The 25,379-nt window shown below is 35.7% G+C and overlaps 1 protein-coding gene and 1 non-coding gene across 3 annotated transcripts in view; both read right to left on the bottom strand.

The window, feature by feature from the left end:
• The window catches only part of LOC105718789 (uncharacterized), a 929,644-nt gene that overhangs the window by 863,438 nt on the left and 40,827 nt on the right, over positions 1 to 25,379 (bottom strand). The gene's annotated exons all lie outside the window — the stretch shown is intronic.
• On the bottom strand, positions 11,784 to 12,457 carry LOC105718792 (dnaJ homolog subfamily C member 5-like). Its single transcript, XM_012454617.2, has 2 exons — positions 11,998 to 12,457; positions 11,784 to 11,923 (listed from the first exon to the last, which is right to left on the bottom strand). Exons 1-2 carry the CDS (start codon positions 12,455 to 12,457, stop codon positions 11,817 to 11,819), a joined length of 567 nt encoding a protein of 188 aa, XP_012310040.1. The 3' UTR covers positions 11,784 to 11,816.

Raw genomic sequence — 25,379 nt, 5'->3', positions numbered from 1 at the left:
AAGGTGGCAGAAGTCTTGGACTCTCCAGAAATAAGGTAACTCTTCAAATATTGGCATTTTTAAATGGAGAAATACATGAAACAACTCTAAAGCACTGCAAAACTTTTAAAGTATTTCTTAAGATTACAATTATAAAGTCCACTGAAAAGGTATTAATAATTTCAAATTATCTGCATCAACACAATAATTAGATTTGTTAAAAAATTAGGATAATTTTCATGTTAAACATTCATCTGAACATTTGCTGTTACTACCTGAATCCAGAAAATGAAGCAGAATTGGCAAGGATAATTGTAAAGCATGTACACATCTGAAATACGCATTTTTTTACTAAATGTTCCAAATTAAATGTTTATTCATAGTGTATATTTGATATTAAATGTTTTTTTAAGAAAGAAAATAAAAATATAAAACAGATGGTGCCTTAAAAAGAAGATAGCAGAATATCAACTACACACTATCAAAGCAATCTATAAGACCTACTGGATGTAATAAATATTTTTGACTCAAATATCTATGTCACTATATAGCATAGGATTTATGATTCTTGTTTTGTAAAAATATTAATTCATAAAGTATCTGTGATTGAAACTGCCCTGCCTTATTTACTATATTTATCAATTTCAAGTTTAATTAGCACACAAATTTAGGAAAAGCAGAAATACAGTCTCTTGTTTTGTTTCACTTTCACCAAGATTTCTAAGTAATCTATGTGCAAGATGCATTCACAAAAAGCAATGAGCTTTGATAATTTCAGACCTATTTATGCTCACAGGCTCTAGAATCAATGCCTATATATATATTTTTAATCCAAGCTTTTGAGTCACAGTATAGCTTGATAGAAATCCGTAATTATCTTCCAAATATATCCAAAATCATAAACAAACCCTTCACATTCTGAAACTAGTTTGATATATTTGATATTTAGAATATTAAAATTTCCAGATCCCATTTATTTCTTAGGACAAGCCATAAATTTTCTAGAACTATATTGTTCATTACTTGGTTTATAACTAAACATCTCAATTCTTTTTATTGAAACCATTACAAATTAAAACCATCTGCAAACTAAAGGAATGTACAACAGATTCCAGTAAACAAAATAAGGTATTTAATAAAGTCGATTATCTCTGTAATTCCTTAGTGATTAATTTGCCAATCTCCAACAAACATTTCTAAATATTATGTACAGTGATAGCAAAATTATATTTCACAAGAATACCTCTTTAATCTGATGTTATTTCTGAAGCGTAGCCAATTTTGTAATAATAATTTTTAATTACATTTATTTTACATATTAATATTAATGGAGTTCACAGTCGTCTAAGACAGAGTCTAATAATGACAATGTTGCTGCTTCTATTGAAAATGTCAGTGAAAATTATTTATATGTTCCAATGTATGTGTCTCCTTTTAAACTATATATTACTTTATATCTAAATGTGTCTTTTTTAAATAAAAACAACCATCATCCTGAAAATTTACACATCAAGCTGATTCTTCCTATAGGATATAAACCATTTCATTAAGAGAAAACAGTTAACTTGTTTGAAGTATCTTCTGATCGCCAAAGCATTTCTCACATGTGGCGTCACCTTTCCACATAGGTAAATGAGTGAAGAGATTGAGGGGCTAAGTAATTTTTCTAGTTTTACCAAGTAAATATATGACAGAGTTCGAGTTAGACTCTTGGTGTCTATGATCATAGTGGCCCCACTCTAATCTGTTCATTTTATAGTGCCAACCTCCTACAATTTGAAAACATTTTATTTCTGCCATATTCTGTTTCTTTAGCAATCATTTTACAGAAAATATTTTTATTCCCTCTTAATTTGGACAATTCCTTACATTTCAATTCCTAGATGAAAAACTAATGAAACAAGGAGCATAGAAACACATTTAATCACATTTAAACACACTTAATCATAAACATAACTACATTGACTTTGTTCTACTGGTTTATTTCTATTGGTTAAAACCACTTTTCTATAGCTATTATGATGTTTGGAGGGAAAGGAGACAATTTTCTCTACAAATATGGGTGATCATCATGGGATTTTGCCCCACAAGAATAACAAAATAAAATATTCATGTACCAATGAAAACAATAAATAAAGCCATAGGGTCAATTGTTTTTCAAATATTTAAGGCTTTACTATATTATACCTAAATAGGAAAAAGTGTTTTATGCATAAAATTATATCTGTGCAATTATTCTTCCTCAACTAATATAAGAATTTCAGGAAGTTGAGTGTTTTTATTGGCTGTCACAGAAGTTGGTCCTAATTCCTAACCGTCTCTAGATAAAATCCTCAGAGAATTAAGAGTTACAAAGCTCTACAGTTCATTAAGTAGAGTTAAAGTTCACTAATATAAGCACACTGAGAGTAGCAATATCATAGTGACAATTCTGACCTATAAGAAAAATTTAGTCTCTTTTAATTAATTTTTAATTTTTAGCTACATTTTGGTTTAATAACGTATTTTATTTTTTAGTAACTTATTCAAAAGCAGATAAAAAGGAGAGAGGCAGGGAAGGGGAGTCGAGAGAGAGAGAGAAGAAAAGTTTGGATACGTCCAAACCTACTTTGTTAAAAACATATACAGAATAATAGCCAATATCTTCTTTCAAAAATTCCCTTCAGACAATTTGTATAGGGGGTTTTCTCTCTCTAACAATGCCCTTCGATGTCTGACTTTCAACAGAGATGGGAATATCTGAAACAGAAGACAAGTAGTCTTACCAAAAGTGATGTATAGAGATTAAACCAATAAATATACTATACAGCAAAATCTACATTAAACATTACATGAGCAGCCTTTATACAGTTTCAATCACAAAAATGTTCATTTCCCTCTTCTGCAAGTGTTCTCTTTTTATTGCTCCACAGGACAACAATGGGAAAATTTGGGGCCATTCACTGCTTTTTTCCAATGCATGGTTGAATCTGTGAAGTACCAAATAATTCCCTTTCAGCCTTCTGCTAGTTAATTCTTCCCCTTTTTTTCAGTTCTGGTCCTGGCTGTGCTGCTTCTATAAGAGGTTGCTATTACTGAACTTGTTAACCTCTAGGAGAGATCTGGTGATCTTAGGCAGACTAGGCCCCATTTTAAACAACTACACTGGAGAGTCACAAAGCAGCAGATCTGCAGAAGCCTTTGCCACTGGGATCCTTTTTTTATTTTTTATTTTTTTGAGACAAATTTGCACTCTGTCACATCAACCTCCACCTTCCAGGTTCAACTGATTCTTCTCCCTCAGCCTCCCAAGTAGCTGGGACTACAGGCACATGCTGCCATGCCTGGCTAATTTTTTGTATTTTAGTAGAGACAGGGTTTCACCATGTTGCCCAAGCTAGTCTCAAACTCTGGGCCAGGCATAATTCTAGCACTTTCAGACACCAAGGCAAGAGGATTTCCTGAGCTCAGGATTCTACTTCTTTTGATTAGTCACTCATATTTTTCCTCTCTCAATCAGAAGTATCTTCTCTCAATTTATTCTAGCAGTCCCTCTTCTCTTTTAATCTTTCTTATAGCACATTCATATATTTGTCTCCTTATACAGACCAAATTATGAAATTAAAATGTTCATTTTTGCATGCAAATACACTTTATAATACTATTTGAATCAAAATGATCAAATACTATTATAGGTTTATAATATGTAGGGGTTTTTATGTAGGTTAAACATTTTACTGTATACTTTCAGTATTAACTAATCATAATTGAGTAAAATATCTTATAGATTTCTAAAACCTTCATTTATAAATAGGTTAAATACCTTATATGTTATATATTATTCATACTATTAACTAATCACAAAATGTGATTAGTTAATGGGCAGAACTAGTATTCGATTCCCATGTATGTTGAGTGTCATCATGTTTCATGAAACTAGACTGTACACTAATTCAGAAAAAGAACTATTCAAATGTCAGGGATAAACTACTTCAAATCTATCATTAATTACCAGCAAAACAGGTGAAAGTCCAAGCTCAAATTCCTTTGAATTGGCAGCCTTATTTTTATATGAGTACAGGAAATAGGATAGAAAAGTTCTACCTCAAAATATAATACTGAAAAGTTGAAATCTCAGAAATGCCAATTCATTTTTACCACATTTTAAGATTTTATTTTAATGTTCCATTTGATAAGTAGGCAAGAAATTACTATGGCCAACTTAAGAGTTCTGTTTGTCCAAGAAAATGTACAACATGGCATCATATACAGGTTTGTAATAATGCAAAAGGAGTTAAAGGACCTTAAACTCTAGAGATTGTCCATGAACAACAGGAATATGCCAAGAAGTTTAGATTCCCTTTGTTGGCTATTATTGCAAAGTTTAAAACAAAATCTTTTCAAAACAGAGCACCAAATCTGAAAGAATGCTATATAAGAAAGCATCATCAATAGCCTCATCAAATCTCTCTCATGTGAAATGAGTTAAGTCTCCCTTACTGTTTTAGAGTTAGCTATTAAAACACTATGGTTGGGTCTGGTGGCATATGCCTATAGTCCCAGTTACTCAGGAGGCTGAGGTGGGAGGACTGCTTGAGTCAAGACATTCAAGACCAGTCTGGGCAGCATTGCAAAACTCCATCTCAAGAAATAAGTAAATAGGAGGAGAAGGTGGCTGATGAGATACAGGCAAAAAGTGCCACTCCCACCAAGAGATCAAAATATCACGTAAACCAACATACTTTGAACAGATATTTGAAAAGAAAATACCAAGAGTTCATAGAGAGGCGAAGCAGGCACCAAGAATGACGAGGGAGAAAGTTGGGAACCTTGTGCAAGGTTGCCAAATGCCAAGGGTAGTTTCCGGCCCTGAAAAGCTCCTAGGGAAGAGGTGAGTGAAGGGATAGCACGGCAGCCCACTCTCCTTACAGACCTCCAGGATCCTAGCTACAGGAGATCCCACAACCTCCACAGACATTTGAACTGGCAGGGAAATCTGCCTGGAGACTAGGCAAAGACAGCTTCAGTCTATGTGGAGCCCAAAGGGGTCTGATGCATGGGGAGGCTGCAACAGAACAAAGCCATAGGTGCACATCCCTAACATCCCCCATCTTCCTCTGTGCAGCTCTAACTTGAGCTGGCCACAGGGCCAACAGAAAGCAGGGTAGAATTTCCTGCAGGACTGGGGCACATGTGTTTTGCAGACTCCCTTGCCCACCAAACCCTCCCAAAGCCCCTGTCTGGGCACTCTTGCTGGCTTGATGCCAGTTATTGAAGGGGGCTTCTCCAAGGCCTAGGAGCAGACTTGGTAAAGGGGGTCTATCTCCCCACTCTACCAGAGTGCTGCCACGAACATTCTGAAACACAAAAGGCCCCTTTGGCTGAGTAAGGGCCTGTGTAATGGCCATTACTCTTAAGCACAATTTACAGGATAGCAGCCCAAATCACAATACCAAAAATATTCTGCCATCATTCATGGTCTGTGAAAACTAGGGCAAAAATCTACCCACAAACAAAGATCCTATACCAAGCATTGGCCCTCTGAAAGTACAAAGAAATGAAGCCAATTGAATACATTCAATTTACACCACGATGAAAGGAACGACAGCCTACTCAGATGAGAAAGAATCAGTACAAGAACTATGGCAATTTAAAAATCAGAGTGTCTCCTTACTTACAAATGAGCACACTAGCTCTATGGTAATGGTTCTTAACCAGTTTGAAAGAACTGAAATGGCATATCTGGATGCCAAGAAAGTTCACTGTGATTTAGGAGAAAGTTGGAAGCCAATCCAAGTAATTCAGTAAAACGATCTGAGAGCTGATAGATGAAATAGTCATTTTAAGAAAAAAACAAATTGAATGTCTGGAACTGAAAATTTCACTGCAAGAACTTAATAACACAGTCCAAAACATCAACCCCAGAACAGACCAAGCTGAGGAGAGAATCTCAGAGCTTGAAGACCTGTTCTCTAAATCAACAGTCAGCTTTTTTTAAATTTAATGAACAAAACCTCTGAGAAATATGGGATTTCATACAAAGAAACAAATCCCATTATTCATTGAATCCTGAGAGAGTAGGAGGGAGAATGAGAAAACATATGTGAGAATGTAGTACACAAAAAATTTTCCACTCTCCCTAGAGTTGTTGACATGCAAATTCAAGAAATTCAGAGAATTTCTGCAAGATACTATACAATATGACCATCCCCAAGGCACAGAGTAATCAAGGTCAATACAAAAGAAAAAAAAAATCTTAAAAGACAGCTAGAGAGATGGGTCAGGGCACTCACAATGTGAGTCCCATCAGGCTTGCAGCAGACCTCTCAGCAGAAACCTCACAAGACAAAAGAGGTTGGGGGTCTATATTCACCATTCTTATGAAAAAAAAAAAAAAAAGTTCAACCAAGAATTTTATATCATGCTAAACTAAGCTTTATGGGTGAAGGAGAAGATCATTTTTGGACAAGTAATCAGAGAGGATATTTGCTACCACTAGATTAGCCTTATAAAAGGTCTTTAAGAGAGTGATAAACACAGAAATGAATTGTAACTGCTCCCACAAACACACTTAAGCACATAGCACACAGACACTATAAAGCAACTACAAAATAAAGTCTGTAAAACAACCACCTAAGAATATGACAGGATCCAAAGCTTTCATATCAATACTAAAACTGAATGTAAATGGTCTAATGCCCCACTTAAAAGGAATAAAGTGGCAAGCTGGATAACAATACAAGACCCAACAGTCTGCTATCTTCAACAGACCTATCTCACATATAATGACAGACACAGGCTAGAAGTAAAGAGGTGGAGAAACATCTACCATGCAAACAGAAAATAAAAAAAAACAGCAGGAGTTACTATTCTTGAGTGAAACAAAACAGGCTTTACCAAAACAATCAAGGAAAAAGAACAACATTACTTTAAAAAAGGTTCAATTCAATGGAATTTAATTATCCTAAATATTATGTATGCAACATTGGTACACTCAGATTCATAAAATAAATTATTCTTGACCTAGACAGACATACGGTGATAGCTGTTCAATACCTCCAGTGACAGCATTAGGCAGATTATTGAGGCAGAAAACTAACAAAGAAATTCTGAAGTTAAACTCAACACTCAATCAAATATAGAGAAAGATACTTTCCAAGGTCAAACCACGAAGAAAGTAAAAATGTTAATAGACCAATACATTCTGAAATTGAATCAGTAATCTCATTAAAAAGTGGACAAAAGATATGAAAAGTTACCTCTGAAAAGAAGACATACAAGTGGCCAACACACGTATGAAACATGCTTAACATTATTAGTCATCAGAGAAATTCAAATCAAAACCAACAAGGAATTACCGTCTCACACTGGTCAAAATGACTATTATTAAAAAGTCAAAAAACAATAGATGCTGGTACAATGCAGAGAAAAAGGAACACTTACTCACTGTTTGTGGGAATGTAAATTAGTCCAGCCACTATTGAAAGCCATTTAGCAATTTTTCAAATAACTTTAAACAAAACTATCATTCAACCCAACATTCTCATTAATAGAAAAATATTTTTTCTACTAAGAAGACACATGCATTTTTATGTTTATTGCAGTATTATTCACAATAGCAAAGACATAGAATCAAACTAAGTGCCATCAACCAGTAGACTGCATAAAGAAAGTATGTTCCATTTACACCATGGAATACTACACAGTCATGAAAAGAACTAAATTGTGTCCTTGGATACAACTGGAGGCCATTATCTAAGTGAATTAACAAGGAACAGAAAACTTTATACCACACATTCTCACTTGTAAGTGAGGGGTAAACACTGAATACACACGGACATAAAGATGGGAAGAACAGATACTGGAAAATCCTATAGAAAGAAGAGAAGCAGTGGGGAAAAGCTGAAAAATTACCTATTGGGTATTATGCTTACTACCTGGGTGATGGGATAATTGTACCACTAGCTTCAGCATCACACAGTATACATAAATTATATTTTGAAATATCATCAAATTCACTTTTAAAGACTAAGTAAAACTATATATATATATATAAATATATAGCAAAAAGGACTTAATAAAAGTTATTTTCCCTTTATAAGGAAAGAACATATCTTCATCTTTGTAGGCATATGACTAGAGTTCTTGACACTAGTTGTTATTTAATAAATATACAGTGTTAAAAATATAAAGAAATTAATGAATAGCTTAAGTTTTACAGTACTATGAAAAGTACAGTTAAATAATCTAGTTTTATTTGTGCCTTAGATTCTTGCTAATTTTATTTCACCATTATATAGTTTTATTTTTAGCTTACTTTTATCTTATTCTATATTATTTATTCCTTATATATTTTCTACTTGTTTTAAGAAGAGAAAGTTGTTTGCTCATTTAGCTAGGCCATTTATATTAGTAGGCAGAATCCATCTTTTGTCAAGCTTTTATTATAGGGAACATGACTCATTCCAATCAATTTCTTCATTTTTTATTTCTAATGTTAATAATCTGATTATCATACATTGCTAGAACCATAATTTTGGATGGAAATTAGGTAACTACTGGGTAGACAAAGAAGACTGTTACAGAATTTAATAGCTTTGAATATAAACACTTTTTATTATTTGTGTTTGGAAATATATGCCCTTGTAAATGACAGCAACTTTAGAACTAAAAACAGATATAATTTTCTGTGTATATTATTTCAAAGTACATGTTTACCAACCTCATCTAAAAACATTACAAGTTCTTTTTGAAAAAATACACCCAGCAAATACAAGGAAAAATTTTATTCTTTAAAGCTGAATTTATTTTTCTAAACTTAAAAATGAGGAAATATAAATCTCTGCAATCAAACAGGTAATACTGAAATCAGCCTTTACTCCACATATTTGTTTTTTAATTCATGAAAAAAATCAAATAATCCAGGATTATCAATAGCAAGTGATACAGATCAATGCTCATGTAATTCTTAGTTCTTTAGAAAACTGAACAAATGTCAAAGGGATCAAGGCACAGAACAACTGCCTCAACCTTGAGTTTTTCCCCATGAGATCCAGATAGAAATTCTCTCCACTAAAATGGACACAAACACACTTCTATTCAACTGATGCTGATGGAGTTATAAGAGCCCAGGACAAACAAGAGTCACTCTGATTTGAATTAAGCAGCCTAAGAATTTTATAGTACAATTAGGTTAATACTACTTTAGTTAATAGTATTTCAGTGAGCAACTACAAATCACCTTTAAGAAATTGCTCTTAAAAATTTCACATTGTTTCCCTTCCAGTGTCCATGTGTTCTTACTGTTCAACACCCATTTATGAGTGCGATCATTTGGTGTTTGGTTTTGTGTTCTTCTGTCAGTTTGCTGAGAATGATGGTTTCCTGGTCTGTTGGTGGGTGGGGGTGCTAGGGGAGGGATAGCAGGGTGTGGGGAGATTGGAGAGGGATAACATTAGGAGAAATACCTAATGTAGGTGATGGGAGGATGGAGGCAGCAGATCACCATGGCATGTGTATACCTATGTAACAATCCTGCAAGATTGGCACATGTACCCTAGAACTTAAAGTATAATAAAACAAACAAACAAACAAAAAATCTCACATTGGTTCCAAACACTGAATAGGAACCTGCCAGAGCAATAGCATGTTTCTAATAAAGGGAGAAGCTCTACACTAGAAGTAGGATGCCATAAAATAAATTCAGGTTAGTACAGTCCAGTGGTGGAATTCCTTTAAAACTTTGTTCAAGAGCCCAATTTACTATATAATGTAATCAGCTTTGTTAGTAAATATTTTATAAGGAAAACAAATATACATGCATTTTGTGCTATGGAATCTAAGTAGCATAGCTTTAGCTGTTCCTAACTTTTAGATTAGAAAAGGAATCTGCTATTATAATATCACTAGTAGAAAATATTTATCTGTAGGGAAGAGAAGCAGAGCGGAAAGCAGAAATTCTGAGATAGAAAAAGTGAAAAGAAATGTTGATGTTACTGTCTCCTCTACTACGAAAATCCACATCTTCAGAGTTAACACCTCAGATTCTATAGTCCCATTGACTGGGCCCCATGCAACCCATTCCACATCCCATTTCTTATTTCTTAATGACATAAATCCCTTCAAACCGAATTCCTCAGCTGCAAAAGAGCAATAGTAATAATGTCATGTGCTTTGGAGAATATTAGATGAGACAATTTACATAAAGCATTTATCACAGGGAGTTGCATACAGTATTTTTTCTTTTTATTATTATTCTTATTTCATTGTAAGAAAAATAATGGATAATTTGCCAACTTTGGGTTTCCACAGAAAGAGGAAATAATGTCCTTAAGCTTTTCACATTGCTCTTTCCTTGGCACAAATTGATCTGTTCTTATTTCTTAGTGCTAGGAATATGACAATCTTTTTCTTCTATAAATTTAAAATCTCCAGAACATATTTAACTCTAAAAAATAAATTTTTTACAACTCAATGTGTCACTTATATACATGAAGGATAGATATCTACTTTTCTAGCCATTTAAAAAAATTACTGTCTTTCTCCTATGTGATATTGATGCTAATAATCATGAATGTTACAATGCGCTGACTACAATTCTTCTCTTCTACAAATTTCCAGGAATCAGAGTTTAGCAGAAATAAATATGTTGTCTAGATATTTTTCACTATATTCTTTTAGAAATCTGTGAGGGTTTTCCTTTTCTTTTTAATATAATAACCTGAAAATAAATGAGAAAAAAGGAACAAAATGAAAATTAATCTTCTGTAAAAGAAATATTTAATTAGCATTTTAGTAGGATAATTTACTGTAAAAAGGAATTAACACTCAGAGTAATATTTAGTACAAAATTAGCTCTTATAAAATTATAAACTTTTAAAACTCTGAAAAAATGTAATACATGCTACTGTCAGATAAAGCTATATTTGTGTTTCCTTTCTTGAAAAAAAATGACAGTTTATTCTAGAATAAATAGCTTACAGTGCCATCTCAAGGAATCTAAAAGCATAGAAAAATTCATCTAAGTGATGTTAAAAACAAAAATGAAACAAACAAAAAAACCCATCTTCAACGAAGAACCATGACAGCATGAAAAAAGCACAAGCAACTGTGATTACAAAGTAGGGATCTGAAAGCTTTCCTACCATAACATTCCAGGAGAAGTGACAGCAACAAAAATTATACAGGGATTTCTAAAATAGCCCTTAGAATTAAAGCTTTACCCTCGTTTTATCTACTGCTACTATAGATTGTTCTGGGAAAATACACAGTGAAAGAATATGGTATACAATGAGGTAACTGCTATAAAACATCTGTGTGTACTCCTCACTATCACCCAGCCCTTGAGATGTAACTCAAAGCCCATGAAGAATTTTCAAGGGAGAAAAAAAGCCCCTTTAGACTTTTCACAATACACTAAGCAAGTGAAAATTTATCTGGCTTTTATGTATATCCCTAAGAACTATATAGTAATGTAGTCTCAACAATATTGGGATTTTAGTTACCTCTAAATTCGTATTATAGCAGTCAATCACCGTTGGCTTTAGGCAAGAAAATAAGATAAAACAAATGACTTTCATTTAAATCTGAGTTTCTTACCTATTCCTAAACAAGTAACGGTAGATAAATTTTATTTTATTTTATTTTATTTTATTTTATTTTATTTTATTTTATTTTTAACCGTAGCTACACTGCTACGCACTTCGTGAGTCAAGGGTCCACGCTGGGCGGGCGTGGAGGCAGGAGGGGCGTGGCCAGGGCGGGCAGGAAGCCGCCTTCCCATCTGTGACTACGGTTTATGATTCTAAGGTTGGCGTGGCCGGCGCTGGCTCCTCCCCTAACCACAGCTGCTCCTGGCTTTAGTTGAACCCGTCGGTGTGGTAGCTGGGGTGGGAGTCGGCTGTGAGCTGAGTGGTCTCGGTGGCAGACGCTGGCTGTATGACGATCGGCGTGTCTGTGGCCTCTCAGGGTCCACATTCACACCTCAACAGTCCCAGCTGCCACCACAAACACTCGCGGCACAGTGTCAGTGCCCTCCCCTCTCGTCGGACTGCAGCTGTGCCTCCAGCTCCGTCTCCTCGCCCTCAGGTGCCTTGGGCTTACACTTGCCGCAGCAGCAGTTGAAGCAGCAGCACAGGCAGCAGCAGCAGTAGCAGCACGTGAGGAGGCCGCAGAAGACAAACAGGGCCTTGGCCCACCAGCTGGACAGCCCGAAGTAGGTGTTCACGTTCTCCTCCCCGGACTGCTCGGCCATGTAGAGCCCCAGCGAGCCGTACTTATCGTAGACGTTTCTCTTTGTGGCGTCCGTTAGGATGGCGTGAGCGTTGTTGATCTCCTTGAACTTGTCTGCAGCCTCTGGGTTGTCAGGGTTCTTGTCGGGGTGATATTTCAACGCAAGTTTCCGAAAGGATTTTTTCACATCATCTGAGGTTGCGTTCTTGGCCAGCCCAAGAATGTGGTACAACGATTCCCCAGAGGTAGACAGTCTCTGGTCTGCCATGTTAGGCTAATTTGGGAGGCTGAGACAGGAGGACTGCTTGGGCCTGGGAGAATGCAGTGAGCTGAGACTGCGCCACTCCACTCTGACCTGCCCGTCCACCAGCCCGCCGGCTCCGCTCCCCGCTCCGCGGCGCTGCCGGGCAGCGGCCGACGCACTCCTCAGTCTGGAGACCCCGGGCGGCGGCGGCGGCAGCAGCGGAGGGCATGGATGCAGTGCCGGCAGCAACAGGGACAGCAGAGACGCGCACGCTCACGCACGCACCCTCACCGGCGGGTGATTACATCTCATTTATACATATAGATACAGTATCAATAAATAAAGCTAAAATGATTACATCTCATTTATACATATAGCTGTAGTATCAATAAATAAAGCTAAAATTCTTGCATAGTTTTTACACCACTAAATTTCTTCTGATAACTTCCAAGACCAAAGTACATGAAAAAGTTATTTGTGTCTTTGGAAGATGACATTTCATTACTAATGGAATGCTTTATAAAATGCTAGCCTTGGGCCAGTCGCGGTGGCTCACGCCTGTAATCCCAACACTTTGGGAGGCCAAGGCGGGTGGATCACGAGGTCAAGAGATCGAGACCATCCTGGTCAACAAAGTGAAACCCCGTCTCTACTAAAAATACAAAAAATTAGCTGGGCACGGTGGCGCGTGCCTGTAATCCCAGCTACCCAGGAGGCTGAGGCAGGAGAATTGCCTGAACCCAGGAGGCGGAGGTTGCGGTGAGCCAAGATCACACCATTGCACTCCAGCCTGGGTAACGAGAGCGAAACTCCGTCTCAAAAAAAAAAAAAAAAAAAAAAAATTAAGAACTAAATTACATATAATCTCCAACTTCCCCACCTACATAAAAGTTAAAAAAAAGAATTCTACTAAAGAAATATTCAGTTTAAAATGCCACAAAATATCACTGAGCATATATTTACCATTCCATGAAACGAAATGAGTAACAGTGCCTTTCCAATGTATTTTCACAATTAGTGGACAGCAGATGAGGAGACAGACCCATAAATAATTACAAAAATATTTGATATATTCAACTACATAAATACTGTGTTTTACACATACAAAAACACTGTTCTGCATAGTCAACCTCTCTATTCAACACAATGAAGCCTGATGGAGAATGCCAAGAACAACTAACGATGAGCAGACATCATTCTAAAAACATGTGAGAAACAACATATCTTAACTCCAACTTTACAGTTACTTTTAGGGCTTAAAGGTATGGAAAGTCAAGGAGTAAACTGAAGTAGACTGTGGCATATGAAACTCACACACTGCAATTTCCATTAGGCCTAGAAGTAGCAAGACATTGCATATGGAAAAACATTATAAAAAAAAAAATGTCAGACTAAAAAAACTCAATTTTATTTTCAAAGACGTAAGTGGACAAGTAAGTACTCATTTAAATCTACCAGTAATTTGACACTGTCTCAATTTTTTCTTTTGAAGTCAATAAGTAGTTCATTGGCTCCATGAAAGTAATAATATCTTAGCTTGCATAACACAATAATTCCCTCCATTTTCCCAATTTGAATTCATAAGCAAGCTCAAATTTTGAATATGAAGTAATCTTTGACTTGCTTTTGTTCTATTTTATATTATTGAAAAAATTTAAAAGTTTTTAAAAGGGTATTTTGACCTCCTCATGAAACATTCCTACACACTTACTCCCCTATAATAATATACTATGTTTTCTAAGCTTTAAAAGATAAATGTGTAGAAAAAATATACCAGGCTATATCTATATATTTTGTTCCCTATGAATCAAATGCAATTTTCTAGATTCATCTGGATTAATTTAAAACATTGTTTATAAGATTAAGAGATTCTTGGCTGGGCATGGTAACTCATGCCTATAATCCCAGAACCTTGGGATGCCAAGGTGGGCAGATTTATACAGCCACTCAAGCAGAGCTCAAGTTCAAGACCAGTCTGGGAAACATGGCAAAACCCTGACTCCACAAAAAGTAAAAAAAAACAAACAAAACAAAAACAAACAAACAAAAAAACATGTAGGGCATGGTGGTGCATGCCTGTAGTCTCAGCTACTTGGGAGGCTGGGATGGGAGGACTGCTTGACCCAAGGCGGTCAAAGCTACAGTGAGCTGAGATCCTGTCACTGCACTCCAGCCAGGGTGACAGAGTAAGACCTTTACTCAAAAAAAAGAAAAGATTGGGAGATCCTTTATTCCTTCTATAACATTAGTGATATGCATTCTATTAATAACTAAATGAGAACAAGCAACTGAAAAAGATTTTGGAGGACAGATCTTTAGCAGACTGGAGAAAAGAACTGAGTAAAATATAAAATAATATGCTCTCAAGTTGATTTTCTCCGACCATTTCCAAATTATTCTCTTGACATTAATATCTATTGTGGAAGAAGGGAGAAAAGAAGAACCCGGCAGCGGGTTATACTACAACTCTCTAAGTTCTTCCTCAGCCACTACCCCATTTTTTTCCCACTCAGTCTTTATTTTAGTTATTCAAGGATATGTGTCTGTGTGTGCATGTGTATATTTGTGTCTGTGTGTGTGTGTTTGAGAGAGAAAGACAGAGAGGCAGGCAGACAGAAACAAAGAGATAAACACATACAGAATATCCTATCCTAAATCCTTATCCCTCTGAATTCTAAGAGTGTCCATGTCCTCATTTCTTTTGAGCTCTGTAGTTACATCTAAATGTTAGTAAGGGTTATGAAAGAGAAGCCTTCACAGATTTACCCAGCCTCAATGTCTGTTTATTTTCCTTCTAGGAGCTTTCTCAGAGCTCAAATTATCACATGGACTTGTTCTACCCTGAGCTAGAGTCCCCTTCTTGGAGCCATCCACAAGTGGCCCCACACTCTCCTGCACTGTACCTCAAATCTCAGGGCTATTGATTCATACTGAAGATGGAGTTACCTGAGCCACGTACAAAAGATGGAATGGGACCCTAAGCATCAGGAATGGGCAGATCCAAAATAAATAGGTTGGTCCTAGTATATTTCAGCAAATTCTCTTTCTGACCTCCTCTCCCAAAAACTCTACAGTTCCTCATGGTTCCCTATTTACTAAGCTCACCTTCCAAAGTAGGTACTCTGGGCAGATTATTCTCACTCATTCTCACCCCATCTCCTCACTACCTTCAGGCTTGCTTCATTAGACAGAAACCTACAATGATATACTAATTAAGTTTAATCTCTTGAATCTGTTGATTAAGAAGTTAACACACAAGTTTCCTAAACATTATAATACTCCTAAAAACATAACTTATCATGAAACTTTCAGTCACCTTCACAGGCTGTTGTGATAAATTAATACCAAGTAATATCTTAAGGGTACTTTGTGGGCTGGGCATGATGGTTCATGCCTGTAATCCCAGCACTCTGAGAGGCTGAGGAAGGCGGATCACCTGAGGTCAGGAGTTCCAGACTAGCCTGGCCAACATGGTGAAATTCCATCTATACTAAAAATACAAAAATTAGCGTGGTGGTGTGCACCTGTAATCCCAGCTACTAGGGAGGCTGAGACAAGAGAATTGCTTGAACCCAGGAGGCAGAGGTTGCAGTGAGCCAAGATCGTGCCTCTGCACTCCAGCCTTGGTGACAGAGCAAGACTCCATCTCAAAAAAAAAAAGAGTACTTTGTGCATTATAAAACATTCTTATCCAGTACTTCAGAATTTTCACAACCACAATTTTTAAAAAGAGACTACTAGTAAAACCTATTAGAGTAACCCTATTAGTCTCTTTTTAAAAATAATCTCACTCAAAATATTTTTGTTTATAGTTGTTTACTATTTGATTTGTTTATAATTCTCAAGAAAGTAAATAATAGAATCTGGTATTGAATATAGATGAATAGTTTTCAAACTCTGTAGTACATCTGAATTACCTAAAGAGTTTATTCAAACACAGATTGCAGGGTCCCCACCTCTAGAGTTCCTGCTTCAGTAGGGCTGGGATGAAGCTAAGGAAACTGCATTTCAAACAAGTTTCCAGATCTTGCAGATACTGCTGATACAGAAACCATACTTTGAGCACCATTGACCTAAGTCTAATACCAGACCCAATGTGCTTTCCACTGCAGCAATGAAGCATAATTAGTTAAGAAGGTTCTTTCTGAAGCCACAATTCTTGGGTTTGAATGTTGTTTCCACCATTTACTAGCTGAGGCAAGTTATTTAACATTTCTTTTTGTTCCTTGGTTTACTGATCAATTAAAGCAGGAGGGGCAATAATAACTTTCAAAGTATTTGTGAAAACTGAGATAACATATTTGAAGTGGCCTATAATTAATGTGACCATTAAATATTATCTGTATTTCTCATAGTATTACTTTAGAGTATTATTTTAGAGAATTGCTTTATCCTGCTCAAGTTTCTCTAAATTAGGCCAGCATTCCAATGGTAACATTTGATTATAAATCAGAGAGAATGTTGCAATTGCAGAAGAACTTATAAAGTTACATACAGATTTGATTATTTAAATATCAAACTCATGCATGTGAAGGGACAGATATATATCTGATTTTTCTCCTAAAGAATGGAGATAATTTGACAAATATTGTTAGTTTTATAACAGACTCTTTGAAGAAAAATTAAGCTATAAGATATATGGATGTTCTTTGGTCAAGATTAGGCTCAGGCAGACATTGAAGCCTGCATGACTCAGTGAGTTTAGAATGCAGGCGCATACTCCACTTGTTATATAAGCTGTTTGTGTGCGTTCTTACTAGGCTCTGGGCCACTATTATCTGTAGAATGTATAACTGCCCTGCTGACGCTGTGCACAGGGCTCAGTTCCGCATGGCTCAATGTGGCTCAGGCTGGCGCCCAGAGAAAGAGAGACCCAGAGCTGTTCGTCTTGCAGATGGATAGAGGGAGGCCAGGGCACAACACAGCCCATGCTCATGCCCAGAGTTAAGCTGCTGACCCTGAAGGCAAGGATGAGACAGCTGTGCAGCTGCAGGCATGGGGGCAGCAGTAACCACAGAGCAGGCTATTGAGAGGAGGCGCAGAATCAGAGCAGACAGCCAAGATAAAGGTGGATAGTGTGAGAGAGCTAGTGTGAAAAAGCTGCTGATGCGAGAGCTGCTGAATAAAACCATATTCACCTGCCTAGGGCCCCCAAATGTTCTTTCAGCTATTGCCCATCCACCCACTGCTCTTGCACCTCAGCTGGGGCTGGAGCCTGACCTCAAGCAGGCATAGTTGTGGCCCTGAACCTAATATAAGCTTGTTCACTTCCACTCAATTTTAACTAGGTAAAGCAAGTATATCTGCACTAGTAGTAACCTATGAATATCTCAAAATTTTGCTGCAGAAATAAGTGTGTTGGAAATCTTTAAATAGTGATTCTCAAACATTGGTTTACATCAGAAGCACCCGGAGGGCCTTGATAGGTTGCTGGGCTGCCCCTCCAGCATTTCTGATTCAGTAGGTAGGAGGTAGATCCTGATAATTTGCATTTCTAACAATCTACCAGATGATGCTGATACTGCTGGTCTAGGAATAACACTTTAAAACCACTCCCTTACGGTGAAGCATCCTAATCATAGAAAACTAAATAACTCAAAGAAAAGGTTCTTATGTAACAGGCAACTACATATTAATCAAAACTGTAAGGCTTTTATTTAATTGAATCTATACCATATTAATGATATTGAAATGTTAATAATACCTCATCACAGTTTGTTTGGTAAGGCTGAAAATATTCTATTATTTTTCATAAGTAACTTTTTTTCATTTTTTGAGACAGAGTCTTGCTCTGTCGCCCAGGCTAGAGTGCAGTGGTGCAGTCTTGGCTCCTCTGCCTCCTGGATTCAAGTGATTCTCCTGCCTCAGCTTCCTGAGTAGCTGGGACTACAGGTGCCTGACATCATGTCCGGCTAATTTTTGTATTTTTTTGTAGAGACAGAGTTGCACCATGTTGGCCAAGCTGGTCTTGAACTCCTGGCCTCAAGTGTTCTGCCTGCTTCTTGCTGGGATTATAGACGTGAGCCACCATGCCTGGACTTGAGATGTGATTTTAATAGTGTAAAAAGATAACCACTAATCCACATAATATGAAGAATACAAAGAAATTCATATAGAAATTCTTTGTGATTAATATAAAAATGAATACATTATAATAGAAGCCACTTTATGAATTCATGTTTGAATATATCAATGTTTGCAGTTAAAATAAAAATAACCTCCTGAAACAGATTATAAATTTCAGAGAAAGCATAGCATCTTATTTAACTTTATAGGTAACACTTGCCCAAGCACATGGAAAGCATAGTATATGTTCACTAAATGAATAGTCATGAAAGGAACAGTAGATGAATAAATATAAGAATGAAGTAATAAATGAATGGATATGAAAGGGACATTTGGACAGAATAGCCAAGTCATCAAATATTCTTCCAGAAATGGATGGTATATAAAATAAAACAGGCTAAGGTATAGCATGAATCAAACCAGATATTCTTTGTGATTTGGATAAACATCCATTATAAAATAATTGATATAAAAATAGAATTATATTCAATTTTACTATCAAATTAAATCAAAATGTAGAATTATTAAAAGCATAGCTGGAGAAAAAAAATACTCCTACTATTTTTGTACTCAAAGCTAGCAGCAAACGGACTATTCCAAAGAATATTCCCCCATAGATTATTTCACTGCACTTTGGCTTTCATAATTGCCTTCTTATAAAAAGAAAATGTCTGGCTTCACTGTTATTACCAACTCTATCAAAGAGACAGAGAAAGAGAGTAAGCATAAGAGAAAGGGAGACTGAACATTACACATTATCTAAATTTTGTTTCCCACTCAGTATGAAACACAAAGAACTTGTGACTGCATAAATCATTCTTACTCTTTGCTTTAAAGTTTTAATATATCTTCAAGTCATGAGTATCAAAACTACATCTTAACACTAACTAGAATACTCATCATGCCAAAATGTCATCTTTGGCAGGAAAGAGATGAGGATGTAGTTGAGATCAAAATCAAACTGATTATTTTCAAAATCAATACTGACATCAGAAATTTCTGATGTATTGTTTTTCAATTGTTCTAAAATATGGTTTACAGAAAACTTCTAATTCTCCCATTTACTCCAGTTAACAAACTTTCAATATTAACTCTTCCTTGATGCAAATCCTTTTATATAGGTTTCAACCTTAAATAATTTTAGTCTCTATGTGTACATGCAATTGTTGATATACAAAAACAATGAGTAAGAAAAAGAGATTAGAGTCTAACAATATACAGGAAACATGAAGCATACTTATGATTGATTCTCATGATTTTTGCTATATCCTAGGAAAGGTCGTTTCTAGGTATAAGGAAAGGTCGTTTCTAGGTATAAGGAAAGCTTTAAGAAAATGATGGCATAAAATAGTATTTCTCCATTTATTCACTCATAGTAGACATACACTGTGGCTTCCCATATATTAATACAAAAGAAGGTTCTAAGTCTTAAGATTATGAATGTCCCCATTCAGAAGACAACCATGTAAATATGTATACAATGATTCAGGATTATAAGTGCAACACTTTCATTTCTGAATAAAAACACTTCTCCAGAAGACTTTGTTTGGAAACCTTAAAATAATAGATTTTTTACTTTATAGCATGATGACAAATCAATAGTAATATGGTAAGTTGTACTTTCCAAAGGTGAATGCAACAGTACCTCCTGTCTTAACATCTTATTCTAGAACCTTGTTAACTGCTAATCAAAGCAGGGAGTCTATTTCCCGACCTTTTGTATCTAAGTGGTTGACTGCTTCAACCCAACGGAGTATGGATTAAGTGATGCTATATGATTTCCAAGCCTAGGTCATAAAAACACCATGCACTTACACTTTGTTTTCTTAGTGTGCTACTAAAAGCAAACTACCATGCTGTGAGGAAACCCAAGCAATCAGTGAAGGGGTCTACATGGGTGAGGGGATGGAACAAGGCCTCTCAGCCTCTCACCCACAACCCCAGCTGAGCTTCCAGCCAATATTCTGTCACAACGTGCCAATCATGTGAGTGAGTTATCATAAAAGTGGATTATCCACCCCTTAGTTACCCCAGCTGAGGTAAACTATTCTGGTAAATACTGCCTAAATTGAAGATTTGTGAGCAACACAAGTAATCATTCTTTTAAGCCACTAAGTGGGGATAGGATCTTATGCAGCAGTAGAAAACATAGAAATCACTAGTCATTGTTCTGCTCTACAAGCATGAAATAAAATAATGAGGACACAACAATATAAATATGAACTGGTATTTGTTTTGAAATAAGCATTTCTCTTACCTGATAATTCATTTTCATAACTAAAAAATCATACAATGCTATCAGTTAATGAAGGGATACTACTTGAAACGTATTAGTTATAAAGTAGAAGTCAACAGAATTTAAATGATGCACAGTTGCATGGGGTACTGGGGGTAAAAAGAAGAAAAGTATAATTAAGCAGTACAGAGTACAGGCAACAAATTAAGAAGCAGAATTTCTACAAATATTAAAATTGGATAACCTACCTCAATTTGTGTAACACACATACACACATGCAAACACACACATATGCATACATGCATATGTGTGTGTACATCTGCAAAGTAAGTATAAGAACTGAACGAAATAAGATTCCATAATTATCTTATTGCTGACACTAATGAATGAATATGGCTACAGTTAACTCATTTATTTACTGGTCTATTAACTATAGAATAGTTACAGTAGAGTATCTTTAATCAACATTATCTATTGCAAACCTAATTCAATAGTTCAACTGAGGTCAATATCTAATTCAGCTTCTTAGATTTTTGTTGAAAATTTTAAGAAAATAAAAATCTCTTTTAACCTTTGAAACTTCTTTTGGTGTTACTGTTACAGCAATGAAAAACAAAATGTTCATACCATAGTTCAAAAACCTATTAAGAAAATATTTTTCAATTTCTGTATTATATTTCCCTTAGACTAATCTTTGCTCTTAATGGGAAAACTTATATCTAAATTTGGCATCTGTATCAAATAGATATCAAATCTATATCTATATTTGGGTCCTAAAATATTTTCCCCAAGTTATTCCAATAATTTTTAAATATATATTCATTGAGTAACTAACATGTCCCAGATACTGTTCTAAACATTAAGAATAATGACTCTAAAGACTGGAAATAGAGCAGCAAAAAGAGAGAAATGTCTGTTTCTCATGGAGTTTCTGGGAAATCTAAAAGCTTATGTAGGCTCTCTGTGGTAGACTGAATAAACCAGAATTGACCATTTCCCCCACGAATTTGATACTGAACATAATATAATGGTCCAGGCATAACCTTAAATCTGAACATCACCAGAATTTTATGTTGTCTCCTGAGCCTAGGATAAGCTATAAATTGATTTTCTCTAAATAGTCCTAATTACTCAGGCTTAGGACCTAATCACTTTTCAAGATTCATAACTACTAGAACCATACAATAAGAGAAGAAACTCGAATCACAGGAGAAAAGAAAAAAATCTTTGTCAAATGGATCTTTTTATTCCATTAAGTTTAAGTATTTACAAAGAACAAAATTAAGTAACTGGGGTTTACTGATTATTAAAGTTTAAAAATTTGATCAGGCAAAAGAAAGGGCAAAATGAAAAATCATGCAAAGGAAAAAGCCAGTTTCTCATGTAATGGGAGATATCCTTTCCATTGGATCTTTGAAGTCTGATTTTCTTCAGAACAATTTATCAAGGTTCATTTACATTTAAAAAGTTCTATATTATCTAACTCCAAAGTCAGTGATAGGATCCATTTCTCCAGGAATTACATAAAAATGTATATATATAGTGTATGTGTCTATGAGTGTGTACCTATGTATATATGTGAAGCAGATATATTTAATAATTACATATACATATAATCAATGTATTTCATCAAAATAATTGCTCTTATAACATTCAAATAGAACTAAGAATTTGGGATCAACCACAGTATCAAATTTTAAAGGTAATACAAATTAGGCAAGATTAGAATAAATATATGATTTTCTTTTTTTTTTTTTTTGAGATGGAGTTTCACTCTTGTTACCCAGGCTGGAGTGCAATGGCACGATCTCGGCTCACCACAACCTCCGCCTCCTGGGTTCAGGCAATTCTCCTGCCTCAGCCTCCCGAGTAGCTGGGATTACAGGCACGTGCCACTGTGCCCAGCTAATTTTTTGTATTTTTAGTAGAGGCGGGGTTTCACCATGTTGACCAGGATGGTCTCGATCTCATGACCTCGTGATCCACCTGCCTCGGCCTCCCAAAGTGCTGGGATTACAGGCGTGAGCCACTGCGCCCAGCCTAAATATATGATTTCTCTTATGTGGTTATTCAAAAATTCCTTTTTTTCTATTTTTCTTTTCCTTTTTCTCCTCCTCTTCTCAAAAAATTCCATTTTTAAAGGTGGATGTGATCTTATTCTGTTAGTTCAGAAGTTGCAACTTGGATTGCCATTGACAAAATTCAGCTCCCAAACATGTTTTACTTGAGCCAGAATATTTAGGTAAGTAAGGGTGTAGAGAGAGAGAGGGAGAGAGCGAGAAAGAAACCACCTTGGACAGAGCATGAACTCTCCAGTTATAAAGAGTCTCGACCTTTCCTCATTCACTTTGCTCCCAATGGGCATTTGAGTTTATGACCCTGTCTAGTCAGCCCATCATCTTACAGATGAAAAACTAGTCTAGGAAGATAGTTTATTGTCCAAGGCAAACACACACACACACGCACGGTTCTTGTTATTTCTCTGTAAGTGGCATTTTAGAAAATGTTAATATATTAATGGATGTTTTAATCACCAGTTCTAATTGATACTGTAATCTGGAATCTCCAGTCCAAAGCATGTTTGATAAACTGAAATGTTTTGTAAACTCCTTACATAACTTCAGCTATTCTCTCCAATTCTTTGAACTCTTAAAAATCCATTCACATGAATCATCTCTAAATTTATTATAGGTACCTTAAAATCATTTCTAAACTTGTCAGCACCTCAAAATTCATTTAGCTACTCATATTACTGAACCCTCTTTCTTATCATCATGAAATGAATACAATACTAAAATTATAAGCAGGCAGACAGAATTCCCAAAAGACAGATAGATCAGGTAAAGAGGGCTCCCTTTTATTTATTTTTAATAAAGAGGTTTTAAAAGGTGTCTTACTGGCTGGGTGCTGTGGTTCATGCTTATAATCCCAACACTTTGGGAGGCCGAGGTAGGTGGATCACAAGGTAAGGAGTTCAAGACCAGTCTGACCAACATGATGAAACCCTGTCTCTACTAAAGATACAAAAATTATCTGGGCATGGTGGCCTGTGCCTGTAATCCCAGCTACTCAGGAGGCTGAGGCAGGAGAATTGCTTGAACTGGGACCTGGAGGCAGAGGCTGCAGTGAGTGGAGATCATGCCACTGCATTCCAGCCTGGACTACAGAGGAAGACTCTTTCTTTAAAAAAAAAAAAAAAAAAAAAAAGTGTCTTACTAAATTAGTGAAATTTTTATTCATAAAACAAATTGCTTCATTCCTTCCAAATAAAGAAATCTAAAATATACATTGTAAACAATAATTATTTGTTTTATATAGTATAAACAGATAATTGAAATCAGATTTTCTTCTTCATCACTTTTCAGATATTCAAGAACAGGCCATAAAACATCAAAGGAATCATAATCTGAAATTTCTGAAAATCAGTATGTCTACTGAATAAGAATGTTTTAAATAAAATCAAACAACTTTAACATAATAAGGATCTGTTTAGGTAATCTTTTATTACCTCCAGTACTAAGAATATTCATTATGCATGAAATGTAGCACTTCTGTTTTTGTACTTAAATTTGGTTTATCTGAACCAGCATGTCAAACTGGCTGTCACCAGAAGCAATCCTGAGACATTAAAGTTCTTAGTACTGCATTATCACAAAATAAGAGAGAACCAAAGCCTTGTGAGCTTAAATGTGACAGGATTGCTTTGGAATGAATTCCTACAACCAGTCAGAAAAATATCTGAATGATATTCCTTAGAAGAGAGAAGTATCTGAGAGAGAGACTATACATAAAACCAGGTCTGTTCTGCTATTTTTCTACTATTGAGATAAAGGAAAATAAAATATGACCAAAAACAAAACAAAAACCTGGCAATATCTTGAAGCCATTAGAAGCCTGTACAGCAACAGAATCTTCATACTGCTTAGCTAAGTGGAATGATGCACAAGGTATCTTACCTTGTATCTCATTTGTATAAAAATGAAAACTATTAAACCACCCAATTCATATTATCTACTTGTTCAGAACCATCTGTGAAAAATGACTTATTCCACCTATTTTAATAATTGCAATTCTCCTTTGCATGAAAAATGGCCCTGTTATGTGGCCATTTCTTTCTACCAAGAGGCCACTCCATAGTGGTTAGCTACTCCCAAGACAACTTTAGCACCTAAGAAAAAAAGGAAATTAGAATTCTGGTAATGATTTTTAATCTATATATCCAAAACCACTAGTGCATTCTTATTGTTTTAAAGACATGTTTATTTGTCTTTTTTAATTTTTTAATGATAGACAGTCTATAGCAAAGAAAGTCTTGGACTAGGAATAAGAAGACCTGAATGAAATCTCCTCATATCTCTTACCAGTTTTGTTATACTCAGCCAATCGTGTAATTTTTTTAGACCTCAGTTTCCTCATCTCTAAAATTGTAAGAAAGACTGTTCTTACACAAATGTGAGATAAACCAAACAAGCTAACATAAGGAAAACAAACCTCTGTAAATTTAAAGTATTGTATTCATATATTTGATGTAATAGACTATTATTTCCCCGTGTATTAGCCATTGTCTCACACTTTTCTTGATAAAAAACGTGCTCAAGTAGCTACACCCTCACCAAGGCATGAAAAATGATTTATTTTAGCCAG

The sequence above is a fragment of the Aotus nancymaae genome, unplaced genomic scaffold, assembly GCF_030222135.1.
Source record: "Aotus nancymaae isolate 86718 unplaced genomic scaffold, 86718_ANA_hifiasm-v0.15.2.pri h1tg000003l, whole genome shotgun sequence".
In the NCBI taxonomy this organism is placed as follows: Eukaryota; Metazoa; Chordata; class Mammalia; order Primates; family Aotidae; genus Aotus; species Aotus nancymaae.
The sequence above is the reverse complement of the archived record's forward strand: the minus strand, read 5'-3'. Positions and strand labels throughout refer to the sequence as shown.